The 27,220-nt window shown below is 41.7% G+C and overlaps 1 protein-coding gene across 1 annotated transcript in view; it reads right to left on the reverse strand.

The window, feature by feature from the left end:
- Positions 1-27,220, reverse strand: part of SYNE2 (spectrin repeat containing nuclear envelope protein 2) — a 181,335-nt gene that overhangs the window by 26,570 nt on the left and 127,545 nt on the right. Inside the window, exons 86-101 of the mRNA XM_027674160.1 lie at positions 26,900-27,055; positions 25,864-26,013; positions 23,370-23,546; positions 22,314-22,447; positions 21,632-21,836; positions 19,525-19,704; positions 17,964-18,092; positions 17,273-17,427; positions 16,781-16,928; positions 15,539-15,633; positions 14,044-14,278; positions 12,413-12,607; positions 11,512-11,637; positions 9,419-9,574; positions 5,666-5,824; positions 4,529-4,695 (exon numbers count right to left, since the gene is read on the reverse strand). Coding sequence (XP_027529961.1) covers positions 4,529-4,695; positions 5,666-5,824; positions 9,419-9,574; positions 11,512-11,637; positions 12,413-12,607; positions 14,044-14,278; positions 15,539-15,633; positions 16,781-16,928; positions 17,273-17,427; positions 17,964-18,092; positions 19,525-19,704; positions 21,632-21,836; positions 22,314-22,447; positions 23,370-23,546; positions 25,864-26,013; positions 26,900-27,055 — 2,567 coding nt within the window. The remainder of the gene's footprint in view (positions 1-4,528; positions 4,696-5,665; positions 5,825-9,418; positions 9,575-11,511; positions 11,638-12,412; positions 12,608-14,043; positions 14,279-15,538; positions 15,634-16,780; positions 16,929-17,272; positions 17,428-17,963; positions 18,093-19,524; positions 19,705-21,631; positions 21,837-22,313; positions 22,448-23,369; positions 23,547-25,863; positions 26,014-26,899; positions 27,056-27,220) is intronic.

Raw genomic sequence — 27,220 nt, forward strand, 5'->3', positions numbered from 1 at the left:
CAAAATAAATACAAGAATGAGATTTTACAGTGGTACTGACACAAACCAGTACGATTCTGCTGGGCATTGCTGTTATCATTTACCTGGGGGCCTCTCTGCAGCATATTTTGCTTCCCTTGCATTATTGCAATATTGATCTGCAGCAATTCAAAGAGACCTTTGAACCTGGAGTGCACCCACACTGACTGTGGGCTGTGACAGCACAGCAACACGTGGTGCCTGATAGTCTGTCCTGCCAAAGGGTAAGCAAGGCAGTGGAAAATTATAAATAGAGACCAGCTGAGGGGTGGTATGAACTCAGTCCCCAAACCTACCAGGCCCACTGCTGCCCGAGCAGCTTTTGGGACAACCCAGCCACAGTGGGGGTGCAGGAAGGAGAGGGAATCACAGAGCAGTGGCTCACTGGAGCTCCCCAATGAAGCCTCTGTGGACACCCAGCACAGCACAAAGTGATGTCACTGGAGAGCTTAAACGTCTTCCCAGTTTCTCTGCAACCTGAGAGGCTTCAGGATGTTTGGGAATTTCAGTCCCCCAGGGTACGCGAGAAGCCATCTGAAAACACCTTGATTTTCCCAAGTTCGATGTGGGAAGGAAGGGCTGACTTTGGTTGTGGCAGTTTAAGATTCCTGGACCCTGCAATGACAGCTGGCAGCTTGCAAACACAGGGAAAACACCCAGTTGCCAAGGATTCCCATTTAAAAGAATGACACATTTGACCTTGCTAGCTTCCCTGCATTTTCATGCTTGCATAAAAGGTTGCAGTCATTTGAACCCATTCCTGCTACATACACAAAAACTTTGCCTTTCTCCACAAGGCTGAAAACAGGGACCAGACCCACCAAGTAAGAAAACACATCACAGTGTGCCCACAGCCAGAGCAGCTGAGAAATGGCATCCCCCTTCCACAACTTAGCAGCAGTGGCAAGAGCTGCAGGATGCCCAGAGGTACAGAAATGCAACATCAGCTACCGTAGAGACCAATCTGCAGGTTTTTGCTTGTCTACCATCTGTGTGCAGCCTGGGCAGTCCTTCTCCTACTGCTTCAGCAACAAAAGCAAGAGCCTTTCTGTGTCCATTTCTACAGTCAGCACAAGGCTCCCTTTCTGCCTGTTAGTATGTTTGCATTCCCCATCCATCAACTAAGACTTCAGCAGGAGAAACTCCCCTAGTAAGAGTATCTTCTGAGCTGAACAGGAATTCATTTGTTCTCCTTTCCAGGAATGCTAATGCCCTGATGGTTACTTTATCCCATGAAAATTAACATTTTGAGACTTTTCCAAGTTTGCAGCCAGAGCGTGGCTTGGCGCGACACACGCGGCAAAGCTTTTGTTGCTGCACAAGCCAAGCACAGGCACATAATGAAAGTGTTAAGTCCTGCAAGTGCAGCCATATGGCAAATCTGAGCTTGTCACCATGAACTAAGAGAATCACTTCAAGGACTAAATGGGGAGCTCACCTAATTTGTCCATCTGTCCCAGGACGTTTATTGGTTTTAAAAGGTGAAATAAGCTATCAGGAGGAACACTCTGCATTGATACGCTGCCTCCAGGCTGCTTTGGTTTCATGTTGGTATCACACAGCCATCACACTGCACTACAGAAAAGGTAAAATGCTGCTCAGGTTGCAAGGTCAGCCATGGAGGATTAGCAACCACAGAACTGAATCTAATCTCAATTAGATTCCTTTGTGGATACAGGTTATTTCATACTCTTGAACCACAGGATCAAAAAGTGCCTTTCTACAAGAAAGATTCAGTGCCCAAAATGAAGAACTGGCTTTGAACACACAGCTATTTAATATACATTTTCTCCCCCTACTCAGTGGCTCTGTAGTTCACTTCCTGCCCAAATCTTGGCCTGCTATGAGGACACAGCACGGTTTGGTCCTTGCCCCTGTGATGGTGGGTGAGCCACTGAGGGCCTTGGTGCAGTGGGCTGTGGTACACCCACAAGTGTGAATAAAGGCAGCAGATCACTGTATGCTCAACAGAAACTGCTGAAGTTGTAATACTTGTCAAAAAAAAGCTTCAAATGGTCACAGATTCACTCAAAAACTCAGAAAATTTACACTTCAATTCACTTGCCACAGTTACTGATCTGAAAAGATAGGAGCAAAACTACCTTCTAATTTCATTATTTCAGGAGACAGATAAGATTTTTCTCCCCACCACAGTCAAATTTATCACATCTCTCCAGGCAGAGTTCTCCTATCTGCAAACCCTCCAAGGCCCTCTGGCACTCCTTCCCTGAGGCATCTCCTCCATTCCTCTTATCTTGCCCAAGGCATGAATCAGTGGCCAAAGAAAAGGGCTTTGCACAGGTGTGTTGATATGCACAGTTGACATGTGCAGTGCCATGGTATCTCTTCCAAAGGGCCACAGTGGGTGTACAGTCCCTTTGCCATTCCCTAAGGGCTCCCTTCAGCCAACCCATCCTACTATCCATTGAATGAAACTGGTGATGGCAGATGTTCGGGATCCTGAGAGGATGTCTGGATTGTGACAGCTCAATCCAGCAGGGCCAAAATATTCTGCCACCACGCTCTTTTCATGTGCTCTTTCAACACAGCATAAATACCAAATTTTTTTACTGAAAAGGAAGGAGACAGTCTATCAGCACGGGGCATCCCAACCCATGCTCACAGGTCTGGTGGTAATTTATGACTGAGCAGCTGAGAACTGCTGAGCTGGGAGCCAAACCCAAGCAAGGGGGATTAGGCGAGGGAGGAGATGTGCACCCAGGCTGCAAAACGCTGCCATACACTGAACCTCTGCTAGTACTAAGTCCAAGAGGACCAGCAGAGCCCATGGGGCTGCCTGATAACCTCGGACCACCGAGGGAGCTGCTTAAAATCACATTTTGCCAGGTCCTTTCAGTTCATTACCCTGGTGTTGAGCAGAAAATTGGTGGAAATCGCAAGTAGAAGCTGGCATATGACAGACATTTTGGGATTAAGAACACAGGAACAATCATAAAGCATCACACCAATTCTCCAGTAGCTGCAATATCCACTTAGACATCAAATACTGGCAGCCTTGTTGATGCTCTAGGCAAATCCTCACAAATGTGCCTCAAAGCACCACTGTACACTTGTCTGAAGGTAAAGATTTAAGACATCCCAGGTAGACAAACAAGTGCTCTGTTGTCACAGAGTGCTGGAATAAGACATCCAAATCTCTCTAAATATCCCATCAGTTCTTCAGAATATTTTCCTAAAGAATGGTAGGAATGTGCCATTTTAACCTCAGTTTTAACCCGCATTTAAAAATTGCTACAATTCAAAACTAACACACAGCAGAACACAAATGATCATAAAAGTGCTTTAAAAGTGACACATTACCATCAGATGAGAACAGGAAAAGTGCTGTTATGAAAGTGGAGCTTTCTCTCCTGCACCGGATCAAACACAGAGACACCTTGAGACAACCATTGCAAGACTCCCTGCAAAGTGTAGGACCTTAAGAAGGTACCTTCTGCTTAATCATTCACGGCTCATGTGTCACCATTAATTCAGATCTCATTCCTGATTAAGGCCCAGCACACTTAGCACTACATTGTCACAGCACAAACCACCCGCCTTATCTGTCCCAAACTCAGCAACAGAGCTTCTGAGGGCCCAGAGAGGGGGATTACTGGCAAAACAAAACCTTGGGAGAGAAGTTTAGACCAATACTAATTTGGTGTTAGCCTTATTATTTCTGGATTACTAATAAACTCAGCAGGGGGTGAGACCAGCCCAGCATCCTCCTCCTGCCAAGCTGTGGTAGAAACTCAGAGATAATGATGAAATGGGATCGTCTCAGTAAGGCTAATACTAAAATGATCATGATGTTCTTAACTCTGTCAAGTATAATAAAGATGTTTAATCCTTTAAGAAGAGGTCGTTGCCTAGACTATGCAGGTTTTTGTTTTAATTTCAACTGGTAGTATTTTACATTTCACCATCATACAAAAGATCCTAAATTTAAAAGAAGCTCATATGGTCTTTCAGGTTTTCTTAAGAGAGAGACTGAGTAAAGAAATAGCACTGATATTAAATGAAATTTCATACAATTTTGAATGTAAAGAAGGAACATTATCATTTTATAAATCTGACTGTCTACAGAGACAGAACAGAATCTATTCTTAAATTCTGTGCTTTCAGACATAGGGTGAAACAAAGGCTTTTGTTAAAACAGGAGGCTCTCCTAAAAAGCCCAAATGAACTTCTACCAGACTGCCTTAAAATCAAGTTGCCATTCAACACATGCAACTGACAGATCATTTTAACTCTTCCTTTTACAAAGCTCCCATAATAAAAATTATATTTCATATGAATTCTTACACCCTGCCCTCTACCATTAGGTAAATTAAGACATTTGGTGTCATAATACAGCAACAAGTCATTATGAAAAAAGCATTCACTTCAGCTTGACTCTCAAAATTACATTTCAACAGAACTGAAAAGTTGTGTCAGTCTGTTTTTGATGGTCACGGACACAAGCCTCTGACTTTTATCTCACGTAAAACACTGAAAATCATTTTCTTACCGTGCCCCAATGACATCAAAGAGGTGCTGCCAGCGATCATTGATTTTGTTGAGTTTGTCATCTATTTCTGCAACTCTGCTCTTGTTGCTAGCCTTGATTAGCTGATCGCCCATTTGTTTCAAGTGAAGTTTATTTTCACTGAACAGGTTTATTTCTTCCATGCAGTCCTGATAAATATACACAAACACTGCTTAACTAGAGGGCAAAACAAAACAGTAAAACCAAAACAAAACTATCTGTTTCTTTTCCCACATGTGTGATGTGAAGTCAGGTTTGTCTGGGGTTTCTACATTAGCATGTACAACTCTTTCACTTAAAAGAAGAAGAAAATCTCAATGAAGAAGCCTTCTCACACTGATGCCACTATGAAAAAATAAGCAGCTTAAAGACTTGCAAGTGCCAGGAGTAAGTACTCCTAAAAATAGAAACTGAATGTTCTAATTTTATCTGTTTTCCTGATTTAAAGTAATTTTTCAATGAAGTTACCTCAAAGGAACCCAAATTCAAGTCTAGGATGGCTTTATTTTGCTGGTATTCTTATGCAGAGGAGATCTAGGATTAGATATTGAGACCTTTTAGCCATGGGGAATAACACAGCAGAAAAATAATGGTCCTTTTTAAAACCAAGCTAATACAAAAGTATTAGAAAGTACTAACTACCACAGGGAAGGGGCAAAATTAAGTTTTACTTTTGGCTGTGGAAACTTTTTGTTTGCCTGGCATAAGACCTACCCTGTCCTTCAATCTTCTTTGCCCTCTGACTACCAGTTGTGTAGATGATAGAGGTGGTGAGAGCAGTGAGCTGCTCCCAGGACACCACTGATCCCCAGCAGGGAAAGCTCTGAGCAGTGCTGTGTGTGCACACGTGCCCCAAAACCCCAACAACAGACCCAGTGTGAGACTGCAGCTCACACTCTGTGCCTAAATGCACTCAGGAGGCATTTCTGTTTGCATTATGCTCCAAGTCTGAACATCAAGAAGATATGAGATGATGCTAGAGAAGTTCACCTTCTCACAAAAGCCCGTACCTGTTGGTTTTATATCAGGTATCACTTCTAAGAAGCAAGTACATGAGGAATGGTGTCTCTATAACGAGCTACCAGACTGCAATTGAAGAAAAGGGGTGCTGCTGCTTACCTTCTGCAATTTGTCTATCATGTCCTCAATGCTAACATCTGCAGTCTGCAACACTTTGCTTTCCATTTGCACCAGCCAGGAGCACAGCTCCTTGTTCTTTTCATTGAACACGATCCAGGCATTGAGCCTGTCCTCGATCTCCTGCTTCCGCAGAGACACCTATGGAAAAGCACACAATAATATTAACTTTCAGCAACAGCTTTCTCAGGAAGGAAACCAGCAATTATGTGCCTTCTAATTTCTAGACTGCATTTGATCATATTCCATTTTGCAGGAGCAGTTATCAAGTATCTCTGCTTTTCTATTCAAAGCCAGCAAGCAGGTTGTTATTACATCTTATTTTGGATAGCAGGGCAAAAAGTTGACAAGCAAATACCAGATTCTCTCCCTCAGAAGAATGAAACTGAGTGACAGCTTTATAAATAATGTGCTTATATAATAATTTAAAATGTTACTCGGTGAAAACCTGAAAATGCCAAACAAAGAAGGAATATAAAATATTTAATTACTACATACTGTTTAGTATGGCCTTATATATAACACAAGAGAAATAACACCTTGGTAAGTTCTTGTTTTTCTGCCACTGTAAGAGAAACTCTGCAACTCCTGACTGGAATCATTTTATCTCTATAAAAGTCTCCCTCTTTTCTTTCCATTTGCTCACCAGTTCTTGGTGAATTTCAAAAAAAATTAGCATCAAGAATCTATCCTTTTCATTAAAAACTATAGATTTTTTCCCCCATCAAAATTACATTTGTCAGGACTGATAAACAAATTGTCTAGACAGAGAAATTAAGGTCTGATACTGCCTAAACCAGCAGAGCTATTACCATTGCTCCAATATCTCAGAAAGAACCAGGGTCACTCTTATTTTAGCTAGTACCTGTTTCTAGCCTAGGGATCTTAAATATGTATTTGTATTCATTTATCTACTTCTGTGGATTTCCGTACTAAGATATATGGAACAAAGGAAGGGGAAAAAAAGTACAGGTTCTACTGAAACAGGAGAAACAACCCCTCACCAATAAACTTTGTCTAAAGACTGAACATCACATTTTGCTTGTCTTGGCTGTGAATGGCCACTCTAAAAATCACCCCATGGCAGGAAACACTCCCTCTTCACATCTCACACGCACCTTATACAGCATGACTCCTCAAAATTCCATTATTGATTCTTATAGACTAACCTCTAAAACTATTTTGTACCCCAGAAGGAAGTTGAAGTGTTCAGTGTGGAAGCAAGACTAGCTCCACATAACACCAGGATCAAAAGAGAAGGCAGCAAGCCCTCACCCAACATATTGCTTTTGTCCTTTAAATTCGGACTTTTTTTAAGAAGGGGATGGAGAGGTGGAAGTGATTTCTGAATCCTTCATGATGATTTAAGCAAAGAGATGAGGCTGAAAGCACTGTCTTGGGACACAGGGAAACAGTCTCCAAAGTTCTCCATCGGAAGAAGTCTGGAGATGCCAAGGACCTCAGAAACTCTCTAAGGGGGTCTCTGCTCTGAGATGCTCCCTTGTACTGTCAGCCTCAGAGGTATGAAGGGTAAAGCCCTCATCCTTCGTCTATGACTTGCAACATCTCATGTGTGGAGATGAGAGTTAACTTGGTCAGTGTAAGAACAGACTATGCATGTGTGTAAAGACATCATTAAATCCTGACATGATCCCGACTCCATTTTTGCCTGCTAAGCACAGGGGCAAGGCAGGATTTTGAGAAGAAGAAGCAGCTTTTAGCTGGTTAAGCAATACAGACTGGGGGTAAAGCAGGAATGACCCAAAAAATCCCAGACAAGCTTCTAGGAACATGAGCCCTTCAATCCACTGCTTTGAGCACTTTCTCCTTGGACCAGCTGCCCTGGTACCATCTCCATTTTGCATCCACAGCATGATGTGCATTCCCAAGGGAGGCTAAAAGAACATCAAGGCCCAGGCCCAACCCCTACTCTGGCGTTCATCAGGATGGGATGCTCTGCTCGCTGATGTGAATAGTTAAATCTGTGACCTACATGCACCTTGCAAGGGCAGCTCTGCAAACGCTAATCCCTCGAGTGCATCTGCTCCCTCTGTGTGTTGTGTCCCTGCCCAGCTGAGCGCAGGCATCTGACTGTCCCGCTGCCGTGGCGGTGACAGCTGCGGCCGCGTCGCTCTTTCACCTCTCTGCATTTATTCTGCAGACTTTTCTTCACACAATACATCTTGACTCTCATTTGTAAGCCAAAACAAAGCAGTTGTGCTAACAGCAGAGCCGGCAAAGTCTGCTTTCCTGCCCTGGTGTCCAGCGCTGAGCATCAGTGCCGGCTCTCCGGAGGCTCGTTAGGGCTGTGCAAACATTTCAGTGCCTCCCTCCACTACAGCCCCGAACAGATTCCTCCCACTACGGATTCTGTGTGCTTAACACAGTCACATTAATGTCACCTCTCTCCAAGACGGACTGAGCTAAACATTGTTCCCTCAGGAAATTAAAATGGAAATTTCAAATAAAATCTGAACTTAAATTACTGCAGGAAATTACTACTTGAATAGACTGGAGTAGGGTACATTTAAAAAAAGCTCTTAATTTTCAGGGCTGTTCACCACAGTGGGGACAGCAGGCTTCAGCAGCTCACCAAAAAATGAAAAACATAAAAGTTCTTGCATTTATACGCTTAACTACAGATTCTCATTAGGAAAATGGTTCAGGCATTTTGATTTAAAAATAATGGCCCTTATTTCTCAGGAAGGGGCAGGATGTCTCTGGAATTATTTTCAGAGTTCAGAAGCAATAACAGAGAAAACACTGGTTGTAGAGTAACCATCCCAATTAGGTAAAGACACTCAATTCTTCTTTCTCATTGCAATGCAAAAAATTAACCCAAATAACTATTTCATCACAGCACAGTTTGTGAAATAAGCATAGCTGTTCATTACTCTGGCAATATCCCCACCAAGATTGCTTTACCTTTGCCTGAGTAAGAGTTAGAAACAAAATACTAACTTGCTTTGATACTTCTTTACAAACTGTAAAATAAAAGCTAGAGAGTTGTGAGTAAAGAGAGGCAAGAGTTTCGGTAGAGCCACCCTGAGTAATGTAAGACCCCAAATTATTTTACTTCTTCCAATCCTGTTAAGAGGGCAAAGTAAACACATTCAAACTGCATAATAACCTAATGAATCAAGTCCATGTGACTTTGCTGTAAATGCTCCCCAGCAATTTTACATGCAACACTGAATTAAGTGTAATACAGCAACAAGCCACAAAAAATGCAAATATTTCACAGTATTTTAGTGCTACAGAAAAGACAAGTCCATTCTTAGTGGGTTTAAACCCAAGGAGTCATTATTTCAACACATTTAAGTTTTCTTTATCAAGTCTCCTGGCATTTTGTTTTCACTTCCCCCTTCCTTTCCCTGCTCCATGCCCTCAGGCAATTCCTGTGCTCATCCCTCCCCCCAGCCCTCCCTCCCTCCCTTTGGCAGCCCAGAACAAAGGCACCTATTCCAGTAAACAGCTGCATCTGGGCTCTGTGCAGTTCGGCACTCACTAGTTACAAAGGGTTTGCAACAAAAATCTCAGCAGCCTGTGTCCAGGACACAAAGGGCAAACTCCAGCCCGGGTCAGCTGCACCAGGAGAAGCCCCATTCCCACCCAAAACTGCAAAAGTGAGCCAAACCCAAGGGAAACCCCATCTGCTGACCCGCTCTCCCCTTTCCTGCCAGGCCCCATGGATACACATCCCGCTATAAACCCCCAGAGGAGGTGAAGACTTACCCGCAAGCAGAGCTCTTCCCACTGCCTGTGCAAATGTTCCACTTGCTCCTTGAGCACCATCATGTCCTCGGTGAGGATGAGGTGTGCCAGCTCCGCCTTCATGGCCTGCAGCTCCTTCATGTCGTGGGCCCAGTCTGCCAGCGACTGCTCCAGCTCCTGCATGGAAACGCACCAGCACAAGCCTTGGCACTAAGCTCCTCGGCTTTCCAAACCTGCTCGCTAATCCCTTGCCTGGCCTGTGGGGGAGGAGAGCAGGGAATGTGCAGCTGCCTGTGCTGTGCTCTCCAGCGGGGCTGGGCTGATCGGGGTCTCCCTGAGACCACTGGAGCCCCACTGGAGCTCCAGGATGTGCTCCACTGGTACCACCACTGCATCCAAAAGTGCTGGAGCGCAGCCTGGCCCCTGCAACTCCCCACGCTCCAGGGCAGCCTTTGGCATTTCACACCCAGGCTGAAACATGTCCACTTCTTTGGGGTTTTGTTTTTTTTTTTTTTGTTTCTATTATAATTATTTTGGGCAAGTCGCTTTCCACCTGCATTTGCTCCAATTTCAGGTTATTTATTTAAATGCTAAAAAAATAAAATCAGTTCCCTTCTCTAATGAATGATTTCACAGGCACTTGCTCAGATTTGCCAGGAATGTGGAGCTTTTAAATTGCTCATTCACACAGAGTGCTGTCTCTCCTGCTTTGCTCCCCTAACTTCCCTTGCTCTTTATAATGAAGTTACACATTTTCCTTAATAGTGTTAAAACTGTCACCTAAAAAGCAGAGGCACCATTGCGTGCAGCTGGGAAATGAGATTCAAAACACAAGGTCCTAGGTCCCAATTTGCAAAGAGGCTGCTGAGAAGTGTCACTTGCTCATCTAACAAAAAAACCTCTTACAGAGAATCCAATTTGTCTCATCTTAAAGGGAAAAAAAACCTGTGAGTGTTTGTATCAGAAGTGTGCTGGCTCTGAGCCCTGTGAGGATTTTCACAGGTCTTGGACCCAACTTCAACACTAGAGAAAAAAATAAACAAACACACCTGAGACTAAAATTTACTTGGGCTCACAATAAATTACTCCCTACAAATGTGCACACATGTATTTATATATCTCAACAAGGGGCGAATCCCTGTATTAATGGAGCTGTGGAATTTCATGGGACTTCGCTAGCCTCATATAAGGTCCAGGACTGACAGAAAAAATAGCTTTATTCCATATAAAAGTGAAAAGCAGGGAGAGGAAAGGAGGTCCCTTCTCCCCCATGCCATTCTGGTCTTTTACTCAACTGTGACACCTGAGAGCAGCATCTGCACTGGCACTGTCTGACCCTGATGCCTCTGTGGCTGAATTTCTCTTACTGGAACAAGAGGCAGGAGCTGTGTGCTGCCCTCTCACAGATAATTCAGGGCTACAGCAAGACTGCTGCCGTGGGAAAGGCAGCCAGCACTCACAAAGAAGATTTCAGACAGCTGATAATGAGTTCAAAGCCTTGGCTCATTAATAAGCTTATTTGTTCCCAGTACATAGGTCAACAATTCATTTCATAAAAGGATGATGAAAGACTGACCAGTCCAGACAAATGTCTCCTATCCCTTGGAAAAGCTTTTCACTCCATTTAACTTTCATGGTGCACTACAGGCTGCAAGGGATTTTGCCACTCCCTTACTCTTAATTTTCCTTCTCTGTAATTATTCCCAGGTCCTGCAGGTGTGTGTGTGGTGCTTTGCAGACATACAAGGCCTCTTGCCTGAGGAGCTCCCTGTCCAAAATGGATTGGAAAACAAAAAGGGAGATTCAGTCATAGGGATAGCAGCCAGTTGAGCTAAGACAAGGAAGTTTTTCCCCTTTTGTTTAAGAAACTACTCATTTTATAAATCCAGACTGTAAAGAGAGCAGAAGCAGGAAAAAAAAATCCAAACACTACTACTACTATCCCTTGTAATCTTCTTGGTCAGCTGGACTTTGCAGATTGTCAGCAATCAGGATGGTGTAAAAGAGAGAAATTCAGTGTCACTGAAGATCAGGTAAGAGGGAAAACTGATTTTACAGGGAGCAGGTGGTGTGCAAAGACTGTATCTATTTAAATACAATATGGCTGTTCATACCTTAATGTGTTCCTTGGCTTTGTGGAGCTCTTCGTGTTCAACAGGGAGTGGATCTTTTACTTTCTCCTTTAGCTCTTGCAGTCTGCTTTCCAATTCCTTGGTTTGCTTTTCAAAGCGGTCACAAGTCTGCTCAAGGACACCCAAGGAAGTATAAAGAGTGAGGATACTTTATCAGGACATATTGAACCACATGGATATGTTACAAAATAGCATCTTCAACACTGAAGTAACAAATCATGTCCTCTGTTTTTTTTGAATTTTCTTTCTTGATATATAGTACCACCCACAAGGATTTGGTGCTTGGATTTACAGAACTTGAAGCCTCTGATATTTAAGGCTTGCCTTACAGAGCATTTCTGCTCATTTTGTTTTGTTCAACCCAAGCATAGTTTTTGGACTGGGGATTGTATCAATGACAGTATTCAATTTTCAGACATACCTATGTGCTACCTAACCAGGAAAGCAAATTCATTGCTCTAAGGAGATAAACATGACTGACCCTTCTCTTTAGATGTGCAATATGAGGAGCAACAAGTCACACTAACTCCCTCTAAGCTAAATATTAGCTCAGGCTTCACAGCCCAAAGCAGGAGCAGCCCAAAGCTGCTCAGGCTTAACAGCCCAAAGCTCCAGGCCATGGGGATCATGAGAACAATCAGAGCAGGAACATCCATTGTAGCAAATGGATGCCGACTCAATTTTCTTTGGAGAATCAGGGGACCACAGTTTTGGCTTCCCCCAAGCTCTGATGACACAGACAGGCACTTCCCTCAGAGCCCCTCTGGGTGAGCAGCAGCTGAGTTTGTGCCTTGTTGCTGCAGAGCTCAGCCCTGGAGATGGTTGGACAGGGAAGCTCTTGAGACCCAACACCAGAGGAGCAGGTGGGGAGGGCATCATGTACCTGTAGGGTGCCACTGAACTGCATCTTCTTCTTCTCCAGCAGGGCCTGGGTTTTCCCCCAACTCTGCTGCAACTGGCTGAGCTCCTCCTGCAGAGCAGCGCTGGTCTCAGGACTGGAGACAGCGCGCAACTTCTCCCCGACATCGATGACTAAGGTGTACACGGCCTGCCACCTCTGAAGAATCACTGTCTTACTCTTTGAAAGAAAAAAATATTAGTTTCTAAGCTGTTCTTAGGAAGTGACAGAAGCGTGTTCCTGATATTTCACTTGGGAAGATGCCTCACACAAAAGAGGTTTCAAGGTAATACTTTATTCGTATTCATGAGAGAGTAGTGAATAATCTTCTCCTCTCTGCTTCTTTAATTTCAGAAAAATCATATTCTCTCTGATATTTTGATTTATAAAACTCTACAATAGCTTTTCACAGACTGAATCTATAGGGTAAAAGTACAGCAGTTACGAAAAGATGGAAATGCAGTTGTATGAGTTACTCAGAACAATAAGCCAGTGTAAGTTCTCTTAGCACCTCTACCATCGACAACTTAGACAAACTTTTTCAGAGAGAACAGCTCTGTTAATCATGACATATCCAACTGAAGTAAGCCAGCAATAATAATAATTTGCCTATAACAAATTTGCCTATAAACAATTGGTAACACAAGGAGATATGATCATTGTTTCTTTCTGTAGAACAGCAGCAGGAGGGAAAGGGCAATTTGGAGTAGGAGGGAGAAGACTTTCTGGCTTTTCTCACTAAGGAAAAGCATGAGCACTAACTTGTAAAATCTACTGGAAATCATCTGTACACAGCAGGTAAAAATAAAGATGAAATAAACAAGGCAAGCACCAAATGGAATACTGGTAATGTGTTAATCCATCAACATTAGGTGTGTGGGTACACAATATAAATCTTGGATTGTGCAAATGGCGTTCAGTAATATGTTTTTGAAAGGTTTTGGATTGCCTTAAGCAATCTTGAACAACTGCTGCTTGTTTTTACTTTCCTATAGAACAAGGAGGTGCACAGTTAAATGGAAAACCAAAATATCCAAAATTAACAAAGGAAAGTGTTTTTTTCCACCACATGTGAAATGCAGAACTCACCACCCTGAAGGACTGCTGCCCAGGTCTGTGCATCCTGGACTGATGGTTCCAAGGACAGACCCCCTTGCAAGTGCTTTATCCTCTGCTCTTGCATCTCCTGCCCATCTCTGCACACACAGGACCTACAGGGCCTCTCCTGACACATATGTGCCTTCTTCCTTCAGGCAAACTAAAGGGCCTGAATGCAGCAGTCATGTCAGGAAGATACACACAGTCCTAGAGGTTACCCACTGACCAGGGTTTGTCTAATCTTCTGGCACCCTGCATTTCCCTTTTCATATCAGTAAGATTTTTAGCATACAAGGCTACTAAATGTCAATGTTGACCAAGAAGTTTCCTAGTATAATGAATGTTTCACAATGTCAGTATTTTCTCAACTGTGCTCAGCTTTGAGAAAAGGTGTCAGCAACCATTTTTCCCCAAAAAAGGCATGTGATTTTAAAGCTCTTTACTTTACTGGACTGAAGTTGTTTCAGGCTGAGGAAAAAACCCATGTATTTTAGATTTATGAGAAATAAATACAGTACCTTAAAATCATGAATTACATTTCTAAGCTGGTAAAGGCTATAACAGTCCTGGCTCTTCACAGCTGTGAGGAAGCTGTTGGTATCATCAAGGAATCTGTTGAGACTCTGAAGGGAACTCCTGAAGAGCTGCCACTGGCTCACGAGTCCATCAATATCTTTCTTCCTCTGCTGAACCATCCGGATAACATTCTGCCACTGCTCTTTCAGCAAGGTGAGCTTGGAAATAAACTCTGTCCTGAAAATAACAAGTGTTGAATCTTAAGTTATTTTCATCTCAAGGCTGCATATTACAATAATTGTGATGATTTTCATTTGCAAAGTTGTTTTCCAATTATAATACCCAACAATGCAAAAAGCTCTATGCAGGCCTAAGCTCAGCCCTGCTCTCTGTATTCCATCTTTTAAGCAATCCAAAATAACCTTTTACATGACACAAGAATGGATAAGGCAAGTCAACCTTGCAATTGTGGTATAGCAACATACACAGGAATCAGACACAATATGCACTAAACACTTCTCTGAAGAACAAGAAGGTCAATGCAAGTGAGGCAAGGTCACTCATTATGCCGCAAAATTGATCTGCACAATTGCAAATTGTGGTGTTTTGGAACCCACTTAAACAGTTTTTTGGTCCTCTTATACAACATGGCTAAATAATCCAGCAGATCTAGCTGGTTGATTAAGACAACCCCATCTATCAATTCTGCTCCTCTGCAAGAGGCCATAGCCTCTGATTGCCTCTTATACAAACCCCTGTGTTTGTGGGGGGTCCAACACAAAAATCCAGCAGGTTGGCTTGGCTTAGCTGAGCCCTACCTTCCCTGGCAGCTTTAAGCCAAGCTATGGCCTTCACAAGTGGCTGAGGGGAGCACATACACTGTCCTGCCAAGTCTCTGGGAGCAGCAAGCTCTGGCAGAGAGGGGAATGTGTTCACAGCAAACACCTGAGGCAGCTGAACCTCTGCTCACAAGTATTACTTGCTGTTTCTCATGCCACATTGATTAAGAAGAAAGTATAAGATCATATTGATAAAAAACAGGTTTAGCTACCATGTTTTGGGTTTCATGGCCAATGACTCGTCATGTGTGCCAGGGGCAGAGTGGATAGTCCACACCTCTCCACTTTGAAAAGTACACAGGTCTAGGAAGAAGGAAAGGATCCTTCATATGCAGCACCCTCATTACCTTCTGTAACAAGGCAGCTTCTCAACCACAATTACACAACAAAAGCCTCCTGTTCAGGAGCAATTATGTTTGTTAGGCCGAACAGCCAGTTAGTATCCCAAATACCAGTATCCCAGTCTGGCCAGGGCACTTGTGTTTCCTTCTTATTGCACCTCCTCACACTTTTGCAAAATATATCAGGAGGTTATTTAAACTCAGCCAAGAATTTGGGTTTATTGTCCTCACGAGAGCAAAGATTCAATACCAACTCCAAGGAAGATAGCATATTCACTGAATTATCAAGATTTTAGGGAGCAAAACAAATGGATTACCTTTTCTCTGCTTCTCCGGACTCCAAGGAGAGTAGAACTTTTTCTATGATGGAATTAAATGTCTGCTGATTTATGGAAATCTCAGTTTGCAGCATCTGAAAATACCATGAGAACAGCAGTTTTAACTATTCACTTAACAACCTTTGCAATGAAAGCTGCTTCTGGCTCCTCTAGAGTGATGGGATTTATTTCATTGCAAATGCTGAAAACTGTTATTTTCGAGTGCTAGTGTCAAATACACCCTAAAAGACTTCACACTCTTTGGATACCAGGAGGAATTTGCACATATGTGATAGCAGAACCCACTACAAGCTGTATGATCCAGACAATCTGAAACCTAAAGTTTGTTGGACTTATTAATGAGAAATGCAATCTAGACAGAAGTCCATAGAAAAGGTATAAAAAGGCTACACTTAAGGGTGAATTTACTCTTTATAACAATGAGCAGAAGTTCGTTCTATAAATTATTTCATTGCAATGAATGAATTGGTTTGGAGAGGTCTAAGTAAAAGAGAAAATAACTTTCTCTGGATCCCAATGAACATGCAGACACTTAACACCCTGTGGAAATAGCCCCAGCACTCAGGGTAGTATGAGGCTGTGGCCCACTGTGGCAGAACAAGGCTCACCCTAATGGCTCATGATGTCTAGCATTTAACAAATAATGTTCTTTTCTCTATTTTGGTTATTTTTCCATTGCTAGAATAATGCAATGTGCCTCCTCCTCTGAACAGACACTGTCATACACATGTGAAGCACTGTCTCTTTGTAATAAATATCAAGTGTTTGGGAAAATGCCAGTGAAACAGATTTCCACCAAAATCTAACAACTGGTCAAAATGGAAATATGCTGTGAAAACATTTTGTTTAAAATGCAGCTCTTCCAGAAACTGGTAAGACTCCTGCCAGACCTCCAGCATACTACCTAGCTAGTTGCCACAGGCTTCAGTGCTCTGGACAGGCAGACAGACAATTACACCTCAGGGCTGGAGAAATCTAGGACTTCCACGATGCAACACCTGAAGATGCACTCCTAGAAGTCTGATCTCTGCAAAAAGGGATCCATCCATTTTGGAAAAGGATTTTCACATCTCAGAGGTTTTCTCTGAATAAGCATTTCAAGAGTGAAATGCTCTGTAAAACTCTGCCCAGATCTAAATTCAAAAGGCATAGCATTTTCTAGTGATTTCCCCCCACCTTCACCACCCAAGATGCTGCTTCCATTTTTAGAGTTAGCTTTACCTCATATACTCTCTGTTGCTCTTGCAGGTCTTCAAACCGTCCTGGAATATCTGTTTTTAAGGCCTCTTTCATTTTTTCCAGGAATTTCATCCATTTTTCACATTTCTGAAAGAATTTCTTTTCATCGTTTTGGGTTCCCTCAAGCATACTGTAAAACAAAATGAATAATCAGAAACTGTGGTGTTGGTGGCTGTTTTTCTGGATATGTTTGCATATGGTCTAATGTAGGGGCTAATAATATTAAAATAGTGTGGGGGGGTCACTTGGCACTTTGCTACCTTCTTTCTCTACGATCATTCAGATTTTTGCTTTAAGTAACTTGGAATACAATACAAATAGCCACTGAAAAATTGACTAAATGGCAAGTGCAGAATTCAACTTGGAGAGCCCCAGAGAAAGATGAGAACAGATTTCCCACGCTCTAACTCAAGTTTTGATTTTCCTCACAGAAAAGGAAATTGTTAGTAGTGATTTTTTGTTTGCGTTTCAGACCTGCAACATTCCAGAGCAGCTGCTGTTTTCTGACTCCACAGCCGAGTTAGGCTTTGCATTTTCTTCAGGGTGAAGTCACTGAGTGGCAGCTTAATGCTTGCTTCATTCAAACTCTCTATGCTTGGAGAAAGTGCAGCAAGCTCCAGTGTGTGATTCTAGAAGTAAAAAAATTAATTAATTGCAAAAAAATACTGCCTTTCTTTCCTTTCAAAGAAATATAGAAGCCTAACCTCTTCTGTAGGAAAGATCTGAGTGTTATACATCCAAAACACTAACCCAAAAAACCCCAGAATTTCTGTGCCAACTTCAAAGAATATAGCAAACAAAAAAAGTCAGAATTCTTTTACACAGGGCTCACTTTTCCAACAGCACTGAACAGATGCTCAAGATGTGGTGCTTGCAGATTTACTTTGTATCCTCCATCGAGGGCAACAGGGCAGGTCCAGAACAAAGCTGGGGAAAAAGATCTTCTGTCCACCCCAAATCTACGTGATTTTCCTCCCTTCCATGCAGGCATTTGGCCTACACTGCAGATCTCGAGTTTTTAAACTTAAATCACTGCTTTTTGTGTTTTGGACAAATTACAGTTACTCTGATGGAAGTGCTGTAATGTGATACTGAGGTCACAGAGAGCATCCTGAAGTAGGTAAGAGCTGAGTAACACCTTTTTGTACTTGGGAATGCAACATACCATGAGCAATTCTGAGTTGTCTGTTCCTTCCTCTAGACAGAGGCTATCAAAGGCGTCTGTGCAATTCTTGACACGACCCTCCAGCGTGTCAAGGCAGTTGTTGAAATCCTCCAGTTGTAAAAGATTGAACTAGGGTGAATATTGCAAATTTATGTTAATTACCATTTAATACACTTATTCAGAATACAAAAAGGAGCAATAAGCAGTATTATCAGGAAAACAAACAGATGTTAAATCCAAATTCTAATGTATTTATAACTCTCTTATTGAAATTTATTCAATTTTTCCACTGGATAAGGGGAAAATGTAATCCAAAGCAGAGAACGAGAAACTGAATCTCAATCCTGAGAGATTCATAACTATCTGGAAGGAATAGGGCTTCTGAGATATCTTTTGTAGCTTCGGGCTGTTTGATTTATTGGGAAATTGGAAAGTAAAAACTCAGCTTATCAAAGGGGAAAAACTTGTGAAAGTGAGCCACACACAGGGCCTGCTCCCATGTGCCTGCAGCCAAGACTGTGCAGCTTCCATGAGCTCTGTGGTGAAATAACTAGGGCTGGAATTCAATTTTACTCTCTAGTTTGGTTTCTATGCATCAGAGAGAAGACCACTGGTAAATTTTTTTCTTTCTTGGCAAGAATTAAACTTCACATCTCTGAGAACACTTAGACAGCAACACTTTTATGAGGAATGAATGGTAAAAACTGGTGCAGGGAGAGATTTCTCTGGTAATACTACAGGGTTACATCAAAGAAAATGACTACCCAGAAATGAAATTTTTCATGCAGCGAGAAGTTCACAGGGAATATGAGAAATCTGTTATCTTCACAAAGATATCTGGCTTCCAGCCATTGAACTGTGCTGGTAGATGGAGTCATAAATAGAGGTGGCTTAAAATTTCTTCATGAATTTGGGTTTACTTTAGAACAGAACAATTATTGAAATCAGACTTTTTCACAGGAACAGAGTAGTTTTACATCAGCAGATGTCCAGCAGTACATTTGCTTGGAAGTTTTCTCAGGAATATCTGCACAAAGGAGAAGTCAGTCCTGCACTTCTGAGAACAGACATCATATGGGAAAACCTGGATTCAGGTCCCTCCCCACTCTTCCTGAACAGGGATGTGAATCTGGTCTTCCAAATTACATCAAATGGCCACAGTTTTCTGTTTGGTTTTATGTTTATTGTTATCAAAGCAAACTGAAGCCCTTAGTTTTTTTCCAAGGCAGAGCTGAGGAAGTTCACAACTTACTCCAATGTTCATAGAATAAAAATATGTTTCCTAATCTTTAATCATCTGAGGGTCCTGCACTGCTGGGCCCACTTGCAAAGGCTTGTTAGAGCAGCACAAGCTGGCAAGGCTGAAATCCTTCCTTCACCTGTCCCTCTGGTTTCATGTATTACTTTTTAACATAGTTGATCATGCTGTCAAGTCTTTTTTATTTTATTGAAATTTCAACTCAAGAACTACAGGGCTCTAATGAACAATGTAGCTCACACAGGGTTTCAGGTAAGAAGTTGCCCCACACTGACAGCTAATTTAATATTAAAAACAAAGCACCTGAAGTTCATCCAACTTCCTCTGCAGCATCTTTTCCAAATAGGTGGCTCTCTGGAAAGGCTGCAGCTTCTCCACCAGAATGGCTTCAGCAGCTGTCCCAGCCTGCTGTTTTATCCTATCAGCCTGCAAATGAATTTGGGTACGGCATCCTGCTATGTTTTGAAGGCCATGCTGTAAATTCTGATGAGAGAAGGGGAAAGAAAAAGAAGTCAGTAAATGAATCAGATCGTCATTCATGTGCCACTTTCATTTAGTATCTTTTGTTGCTGTAACTAAACTCTTTTTGTTGAACTCATCTGGGAGCCAAATTCAGCTATAGTGGAAGCCTCAGTCTTTTAGCCGGAGGATAATGGGAATTGCATCCTTTGAGTGTAGTGCTGGGAAAGGCACAGTTCAAAGTTCAGTGGAACACCAGTGACTTCAGGCAGCGGGATACTACTATTTTCCAGAGGAAATTAGGGAGGGCAATCAGAATATCCCTCTCTCCAAAATGGATGTACACTAGCAGATGGAAGAACTGGCCCATGCTGCAGATGAGAAACACTATTTAGTTACAAACATACCAGTATTGTGGATCCCTTAGTGACTGAGCACTATGGGTTTGGTTTTAATTGTTTCCCTTTACTAGAGAAATGATCCTATAAAATTAAACTCTAGAGGCAATAAAAGAACAAAGGGTGTAATTTTAGACTCGTTCAATGTACTTGATTTTTTTTTTTGACCAAGACAACCCTTTTAACATGAAACCCCTTGAAATTTGCCACTGTCTTTTTAGTGTCTTTTCTGAAAGTAACAAACAAAGATTTCTGGTTGATAGCGAAGAGCAGGCACATTTCCCTAAAAAGCAAAATGGTTCCTGCTTCCTGACCCTTATGTTTGGAAAGGATCATATTATTAAGTACCACTTCAGCCATTGAATTAATAACCCATTTTGATTTCTTACTCTTTATATAGCACTTTATTTATTGTGGTGACGAAATTCCACAGAACCTTTCCTAGTATACAGTAGAGGAAAAGATTAGAGGGATTAAAATACAATTTTTTAATGCACGTATTTTCAAATACATGTAACTTGTATGCCATATCACTGATCCCCATTCTTCTAACTCATCACTTCCAAAAAACCACGATAAATTCCATGTGTTCTACCCACACACACCAGTGCTAATGGCATTCAGGTGGTCATGCCTTGCTTAGTAGGTGCAACACTCTTCCCAAAAATTTTCAGAAAACACAATGCTTTTTTGCCAACACAGTGATGAATTTATGTCACAACCATTAATAGATCAGAAGAAAGTGAAAACGTTTTGGTCTAAGCTTTGCTGCTGTCAGTTGTTTATGACACAGAAAGAAATACATGAGTTCTTTTTCCTATAATGTAAAGTCTCTTATTTGACCATATGCAAAATGGAGTACTCTGGACTTCTTCCAATACATGGCTAGAAATTCATAAAGCATGATGAATCATTGCTCTGTCCTGAAATAAGGATTATTACATTTCTTTATTGCAGTCTGAAAAAACCAAAAATGTCAGAACCTAATGACAGTTTTGCTGTCTGAGAGAGTCCAATGTACTCTGTGGTCTCAGCATGAGATCTCATTTACCTAAAGTAAAAAGCAATTAGAATAATCTAATGAGCTCAGAAATCTGTGAACTCATGAGACCAGGCCAAAACACAATACCAAATACAATTAAAACCAACTTGAAGACTGTAGAAAACCTAAGGATGGTCCTGTGCTCTGAAAATATTTTTTCCCTAGCTATTGTTCTAGTAGCTATTATCTCTTCTCCCAAGCAATGCCCCATAAAGTAAGTTATTTTTCTTTTAATGATTCCTTCCAACACAGGCCTGATTCTTTGTGTAGAGCAGAAATGGGCAGAGCTGGAATATGATTACTCCCTTCTGCTCTCTTCTCATCATATGCTAACTGTGGTTTGGTCCAAGAATTTGGGCAAAGTGTTTAAAAGAAACACAAAGGTGCCTGTTAATGGACGAAACCCACAGATTTTATCTTTTCCACTGACTGAACTGGTGGTGTTCTTTTGATCTGTTTCTCAACAATAAATCTTGGTTTGTGCCAGGCAGCAGAAACGCATTTAATGTACCTTCATATCCTGTATCCTCTGCTCCAGGGTTTCTATCATGTTCTCCTCGGGCACATGGGCATCCAAGAGCTGAGTGCACTGCTCGTTGTACTGCTGTAACTTGGCTGCTGTCTCAGTGCATAAAGTATCGAAGGGCTCCCACAGCTGCAGGGTCGCCTGCGCTGCCCGCAGTTGATCTGTGATGTCTTCGTTTACTGAGTTCCACCTGCCAACATATCCAAGGACAAGAGCATTTTCCTAGTAGGTTCTCCCCCAGAATATGAATAGGCATAGAATTCCCATGGGAGTTTCTTTGCATTCGCACCCACTTTACTGGAAGCCTTGCTGATACAGAGTAGTTTGTGCTATGGGACTCCATCAAGAAAAAGGTATCCAGTTAAAAAGGTATCAGTTCCCCATCCCTGGAGGTGTTCAAGGCCAGCCTGGATGGGGCTCAGAGCAACCTGGACTAGTGGAAGGTGTCCCTGGCCACAGCAGGTGGATTAGAACGGGATGATCTTTAAGGTCCCTTCCAACCCAAACCATTCTGTGATTCTATTCCTCACACAGGTACCCTTAAACAGGTGAGTTGCATTAATACAGATTTAAAAATCTGACAGACCTTCAAGTCCTGCCTCAGCAGCTTTTCTTTTTTCTTTTTTTTAGAAATACTAATAACTGGGGTCTTACTTTGCAGGCTTACCTAGTGTGTGCCTCTGTGCACTTCTGGTCAATAATCTCTGCAAAGGATGGGGAGCAGCTCTTCTTTAGGTTACTGGCAGCAGCCTGGAGCTTGGCCCAGCTTTCTTCACTGTTCTCTGATTCGTCTTGAAGAGACTGCAGAATGGATTATTGCAATTAATTGTAAATATAAACAAACCTAAGTATAACTTCCCCTATAGATTGGTGGGGATAGGGAAGCAATAATACTGTGCTTTTGCAGCACAGATTAAAATGGTCGCAAAAAATGTAACACCTGTTTCTAAAAATTAGGAAGCTAAGAGAGGTAAAATTGTCCAAGCTAAAAAAAAAAAAAAAAAAAAAAAAAAAAAAAAAAAATCATTCAGGAGACCTTGGGTTCCCTTTGTTTCTGCACTGAGTCCCAGCATCAATGCCCAGGCATCTCCTTCCAGGTTATGCCACAGCCTTATGGCAGAGCATTTCCCTGGGAAGCACAAGTGAAGGGACAAATTTGCTTTCAATGAACTGAGAACCAACATCTTTTACAGGAATGGTGAATAACATTTATGCAAACACATACAACAATGTCCACAGTTTTCCTTTGCCAGCTGTATTTTCAGCCAGACTTCCTGCTGTCTGTGTGAATTAGATTTGGACTGAGTAGACATTAGCATGAGGGATGGTGGTGCAGAGCACAGGTCCATCTGGACTCTGTGATGCAAGGGACTATGAGGACCTGGTGCTTCCTACAGAGATGCCTTCCAGCACGTGCAGGAGACTGAACAAGGGATCTCTGCAACCCAAAATGGAGGTAGTGCTAGCCCACAATAAGGCAGATTGACCTGCACTTCTTTCTTGAACCTTGGTACCTAAATTGCACCAAAGTTGAACTTAGGCACTAAATAAAGCAAGAAGCCTCAAAATAGTCCTCAGTGTCTCTGGAGGTAAAAAAAATGTAATAATATTCCACTGACTTTAATGTCATGATAATAAAGTTGCTCAGATAAATTTTTCTGTCTTGTTTTTCAGTGTTAGTTTGTCTGCCTAAAGGCATAGAAGACAACTTCAATAGATTTACCTGGAGAGCTTTGACCTGTTTTTTCAAAGCTTCCAATGAAGCTTCTTCCCCAGAAGGTTTGCACTGGTCTATGCAGTACAAATATCTTGTTGTCATCAGGTTGACTTCTGCATAAGTTTCATCATATGCTCTCCACTGCTCCAGTATTGACTGCATTGAGGCCTTTAACTGTGCAACCTGCAAACAAAACACTTTTGTTACTATTTCTTGCGATCTTGACAATCTATCACCTGTAAATTTACTTAAAAATCTAAGCTTACTGCTCACAAGAATTTCACTAGTTGGAGTATTTTCTTACTTGACAAGGAATTGTGCAGGCTTCAAACAAAGCAATAAACTGTATTTAGAGTGAAGTATAAGAATTTGCAGGCAATTAAAATTTAACTGGAGTTCAAGGTAGCACTATTCTTTCAGCCACAACTTCAGAACAAGCCAAAAAGTAACAAGTACTGAAATAATGAACTGCTTATTCCTTTCTGCCAAAATCGACCTGAAGTGGGAAGAAGCTGAGAGCCTTAATCTTCTTAGGAAGCAAATAGTTTGATCCAGAGATCAAGTTTCCTTTCAAAGATAATTTGAACAGAAATTGGTTTGTATGGAAGAAGACGCTGCTACAATACTCTGGAGAGCTGTCATCCCTCTTATGCCATTGTGCTCTAATAAAGCAGGCCCACCTGAATCCCAGTCTAGCAACTTCAGGGTTCTCATATACAATTAAATGATGGATATCCTCTGTTTTCTGTCACTTTTATTATTACAGTTATCTAATCTATATGGGGCAAGCACAGTTTCCATTTGCCACGTACTCCTAGACTTTGCAAACACAAAACCACAGTCCTCCTGCAGCGTGATTTGTCATTTTTATCCTTCGGTATCAGGGAACTACATAAGGCATGGTCCTGGTTAGACAAAGCATCATCTAGTTCAATACCCACTTCCAGCCATGCCAGGACCAGATGTTTTGAGAAAAGCTTGAAAACAGGGCAAAAAACCAACTATGTCTCCATGAGACCTGGCAAAGCCAGATGCCGGATTTCAGTTCTGACTGTGCATCCACACAATGGGAGATGAAAAATTTTCTACATTATAGTTCACCCTAAATAGGCTGCATAGATAATTTTTTCCTAGTATCCTAGTTTCAGGTACGCACAGGCTGATGGATTAATCATCCCTATTCTCTTTTGAATCATGGTATAGGTGGGAGGAATCTGTAATTGCTTTTTGTAGCCTGTAGCTAATTACTGCCCACACAAGGAAGATGGAAAGACATCGTTCTTGGGAAATGTCTCTGGGGCCACAGACTCACAGTCTCAAGCTCAGCCTACGGACATTGTAATCAAGGGATCACATCTCCTTAGCTCTATATTTGAAATCACAGCCTGGCTCTGCTGAGAGCAGTCACCCTGGGAAGGAACCTGCACTAAGTGTTTCTTTGCACACACAGACAACTCGGCTGTAAGAACATTCTGCAGTTTAGAAGTTTGATAGTTAAGTCATAAAGTTCCTAAAATTAACATGACCCATGGTGACTGTAAGAAGAAAAAAGCACCAGGCTGCAATCCTGCCAATTTCTATCCCCAGCTATAAAGCAGAAGGACAATCTTTCTTCATGTACACAGCCATAAATTTCCCTGCTTTCTTGGTAAGAAACAGCCACGTCATTTTTGTTGAAAACTAAACCAAGAAGCAGCAGATCCATCCTGTATTGACACCTTACGTGGAAGAGTTCAAGCAAAAGGGTTCAGGTTTCACAAAGTTTTGAGGAATAAAGGCAAGGCATTTATAATAGAAAGTGTAAAGGAATCTTAACTATAGACATAAACACTACATCATGTATAATTCTCTACAGTATATGGTTATTTATTATCACACACTTAAATCTATAAATGTACTCATTATATCAATTACATCCACATAAAAAAAGATCAGTTCCAAGTATAAAGATAAGACAACTATAAATACAAACTGCTGGGGAGTACATTTGCATGGGAAACCAACCTGCCAGACTATCCTTGAAGCAACTGCAAACCGCATAGGATTTGAAGATGGCAACAGCCATCCCAGTGACTGGATGGAAGAGTCACTGGGAGATGGAAAAGCTGCAGCTAGAATGGGGTAGGAACAGACAGCTTCCATCAGCACATAGCAGGGGAGAAACAACAGGGTATGAAAGAGATCAAGTAAGAGAGTCAAGTTTTCATCTTTATAGAAAAATAGCTATTTCTCTGATTTCTTAAACTGCAGATGGCTGTCTGTTCCTTCCCCCTCTGTATTCAAACTGTTTCAAGATCGGACTAATTTTTGTCTCTCGACTTTAGAAATACATTAATTTACATTATGGTAAAGACTTCAAAGGAAGTTCTTTGGAAGGTTAAGAGTGAGGAATACTTTGCATCTTTTTTGTACCAGCTCCTGCCATCCCATGAAGAAGATTAATAACACTGGTGGTCAGAACAGGTAGTGGAGGAAACCTGAACACAGGCAAAGCTTTTACCTGGTTTACAATGCTGTCCTTCATTTCACACAGCTCAGCAAGCCTGAGAGACTGAGCTTCTGGGGTTTGTTCTGCACTACCATTCGAAGCCAAACTCTGTTTGAGATCGTCAAGAGTTTTGGATTTAGCTGTGAGTTGATTTTCTAGCTCCTAATTGATAAAAAAAAGGAAGAAAATAAGATTTTTTTAATGAGATCATAGGAAAAAACCTGCCGTGTGAGGAGCTTAGATAAACGTTCCTTCTTTGAAACCAATTTTGCATAATTCTTCAGCCATGCCACCATCATTTCAACTCTGATACACAACTGTTTTACAGGAATTCCAAGTGGCAGTGGCTGCCTCAGATGGCCTCCTGCAGGTTGAACTATAATCAGTCCCTTTACTGTCAGTCTGAGCACTGGACATCATGCTTGGGAAGGAAATCATCAGGAGCTAATTCCTCAGTTACCAAGCAGGACTCTTTGTACCTCTCAAGACGCAAAAAGTTTTTCTATTAATGCAGCTGAACACCTGTATTAATTTTGAGGGATCTGATGCCTAGAAAAACACAACAAAACCAAAGGACACCAAGATTCCTGAGGCTGGTGCAGAGAGACTACATTCTAGGGCAGAAGTAGAGAGAGTTGCTATTTTTCCAATTAGGACTGTGTTGTTTCCATGACACTTCAACCACAGAGCTCTTCAAACTAATAGAATTGATAGCTTTTACCATGGCTGTGCTGAACTGAGAACAATTTTGAATCTCAGAATACGATCTACAATATTGCTGCGCAACACTCCAAATACCATGGAGCAACAGCAGATGGCATCTTCAGTTGGAGGAAAAACCCACAGAATAGCAATTCACATTAAAAGTGCATCTGGCTCTATCACCTGAATGTAACATGCTTTAATTAAAATTACACTGTAGTATTCTGCTAGGAAATAGCATCTTCCTTTGTGTTTTTTCTGTTAAAATCTGTGCAGTTCTTTAGTCTGGATTCATTGAAGTGCCAAATAGGGTTTTTACAACAATATCATTCATGTAAAGCTTTACCTTGCAATCATCTAATGTGTTCTGTGCAGAAATCAGACTTGCTGGGGTTTGTAAGGATCTCAGTCGATCACTCTGAGCTTCCAGCCAGTTGCGAAGAGTCTGTGCTTTGTTCTCATTTTCAGAAATATCCTCCAAAATGTGTTCCAGGTCTTGTATCTGAAAGTTACAGAACTATTTTAACTTCCTTAAACCCAGGGGTGGGCAGAAACAGGGCTTCCCCTTCCGTGACAAAATCTGAGATTACAAAATCTACATTGAAAATAGCATTTAGAGAAAATATTTTGAAAGGAAAAGCTAAAAGGTTTTGCAGGCTCTTTAGGA

This window comes from Neopelma chrysocephalum, unplaced genomic scaffold (genome assembly GCF_003984885.1).
Source record: "Neopelma chrysocephalum unplaced genomic scaffold, ASM398488v2 Primary Assembly neopelma1_24, whole genome shotgun sequence".
In the NCBI taxonomy this organism is placed as follows: Eukaryota; Metazoa; Chordata; class Aves; order Passeriformes; family Pipridae; genus Neopelma; species Neopelma chrysocephalum.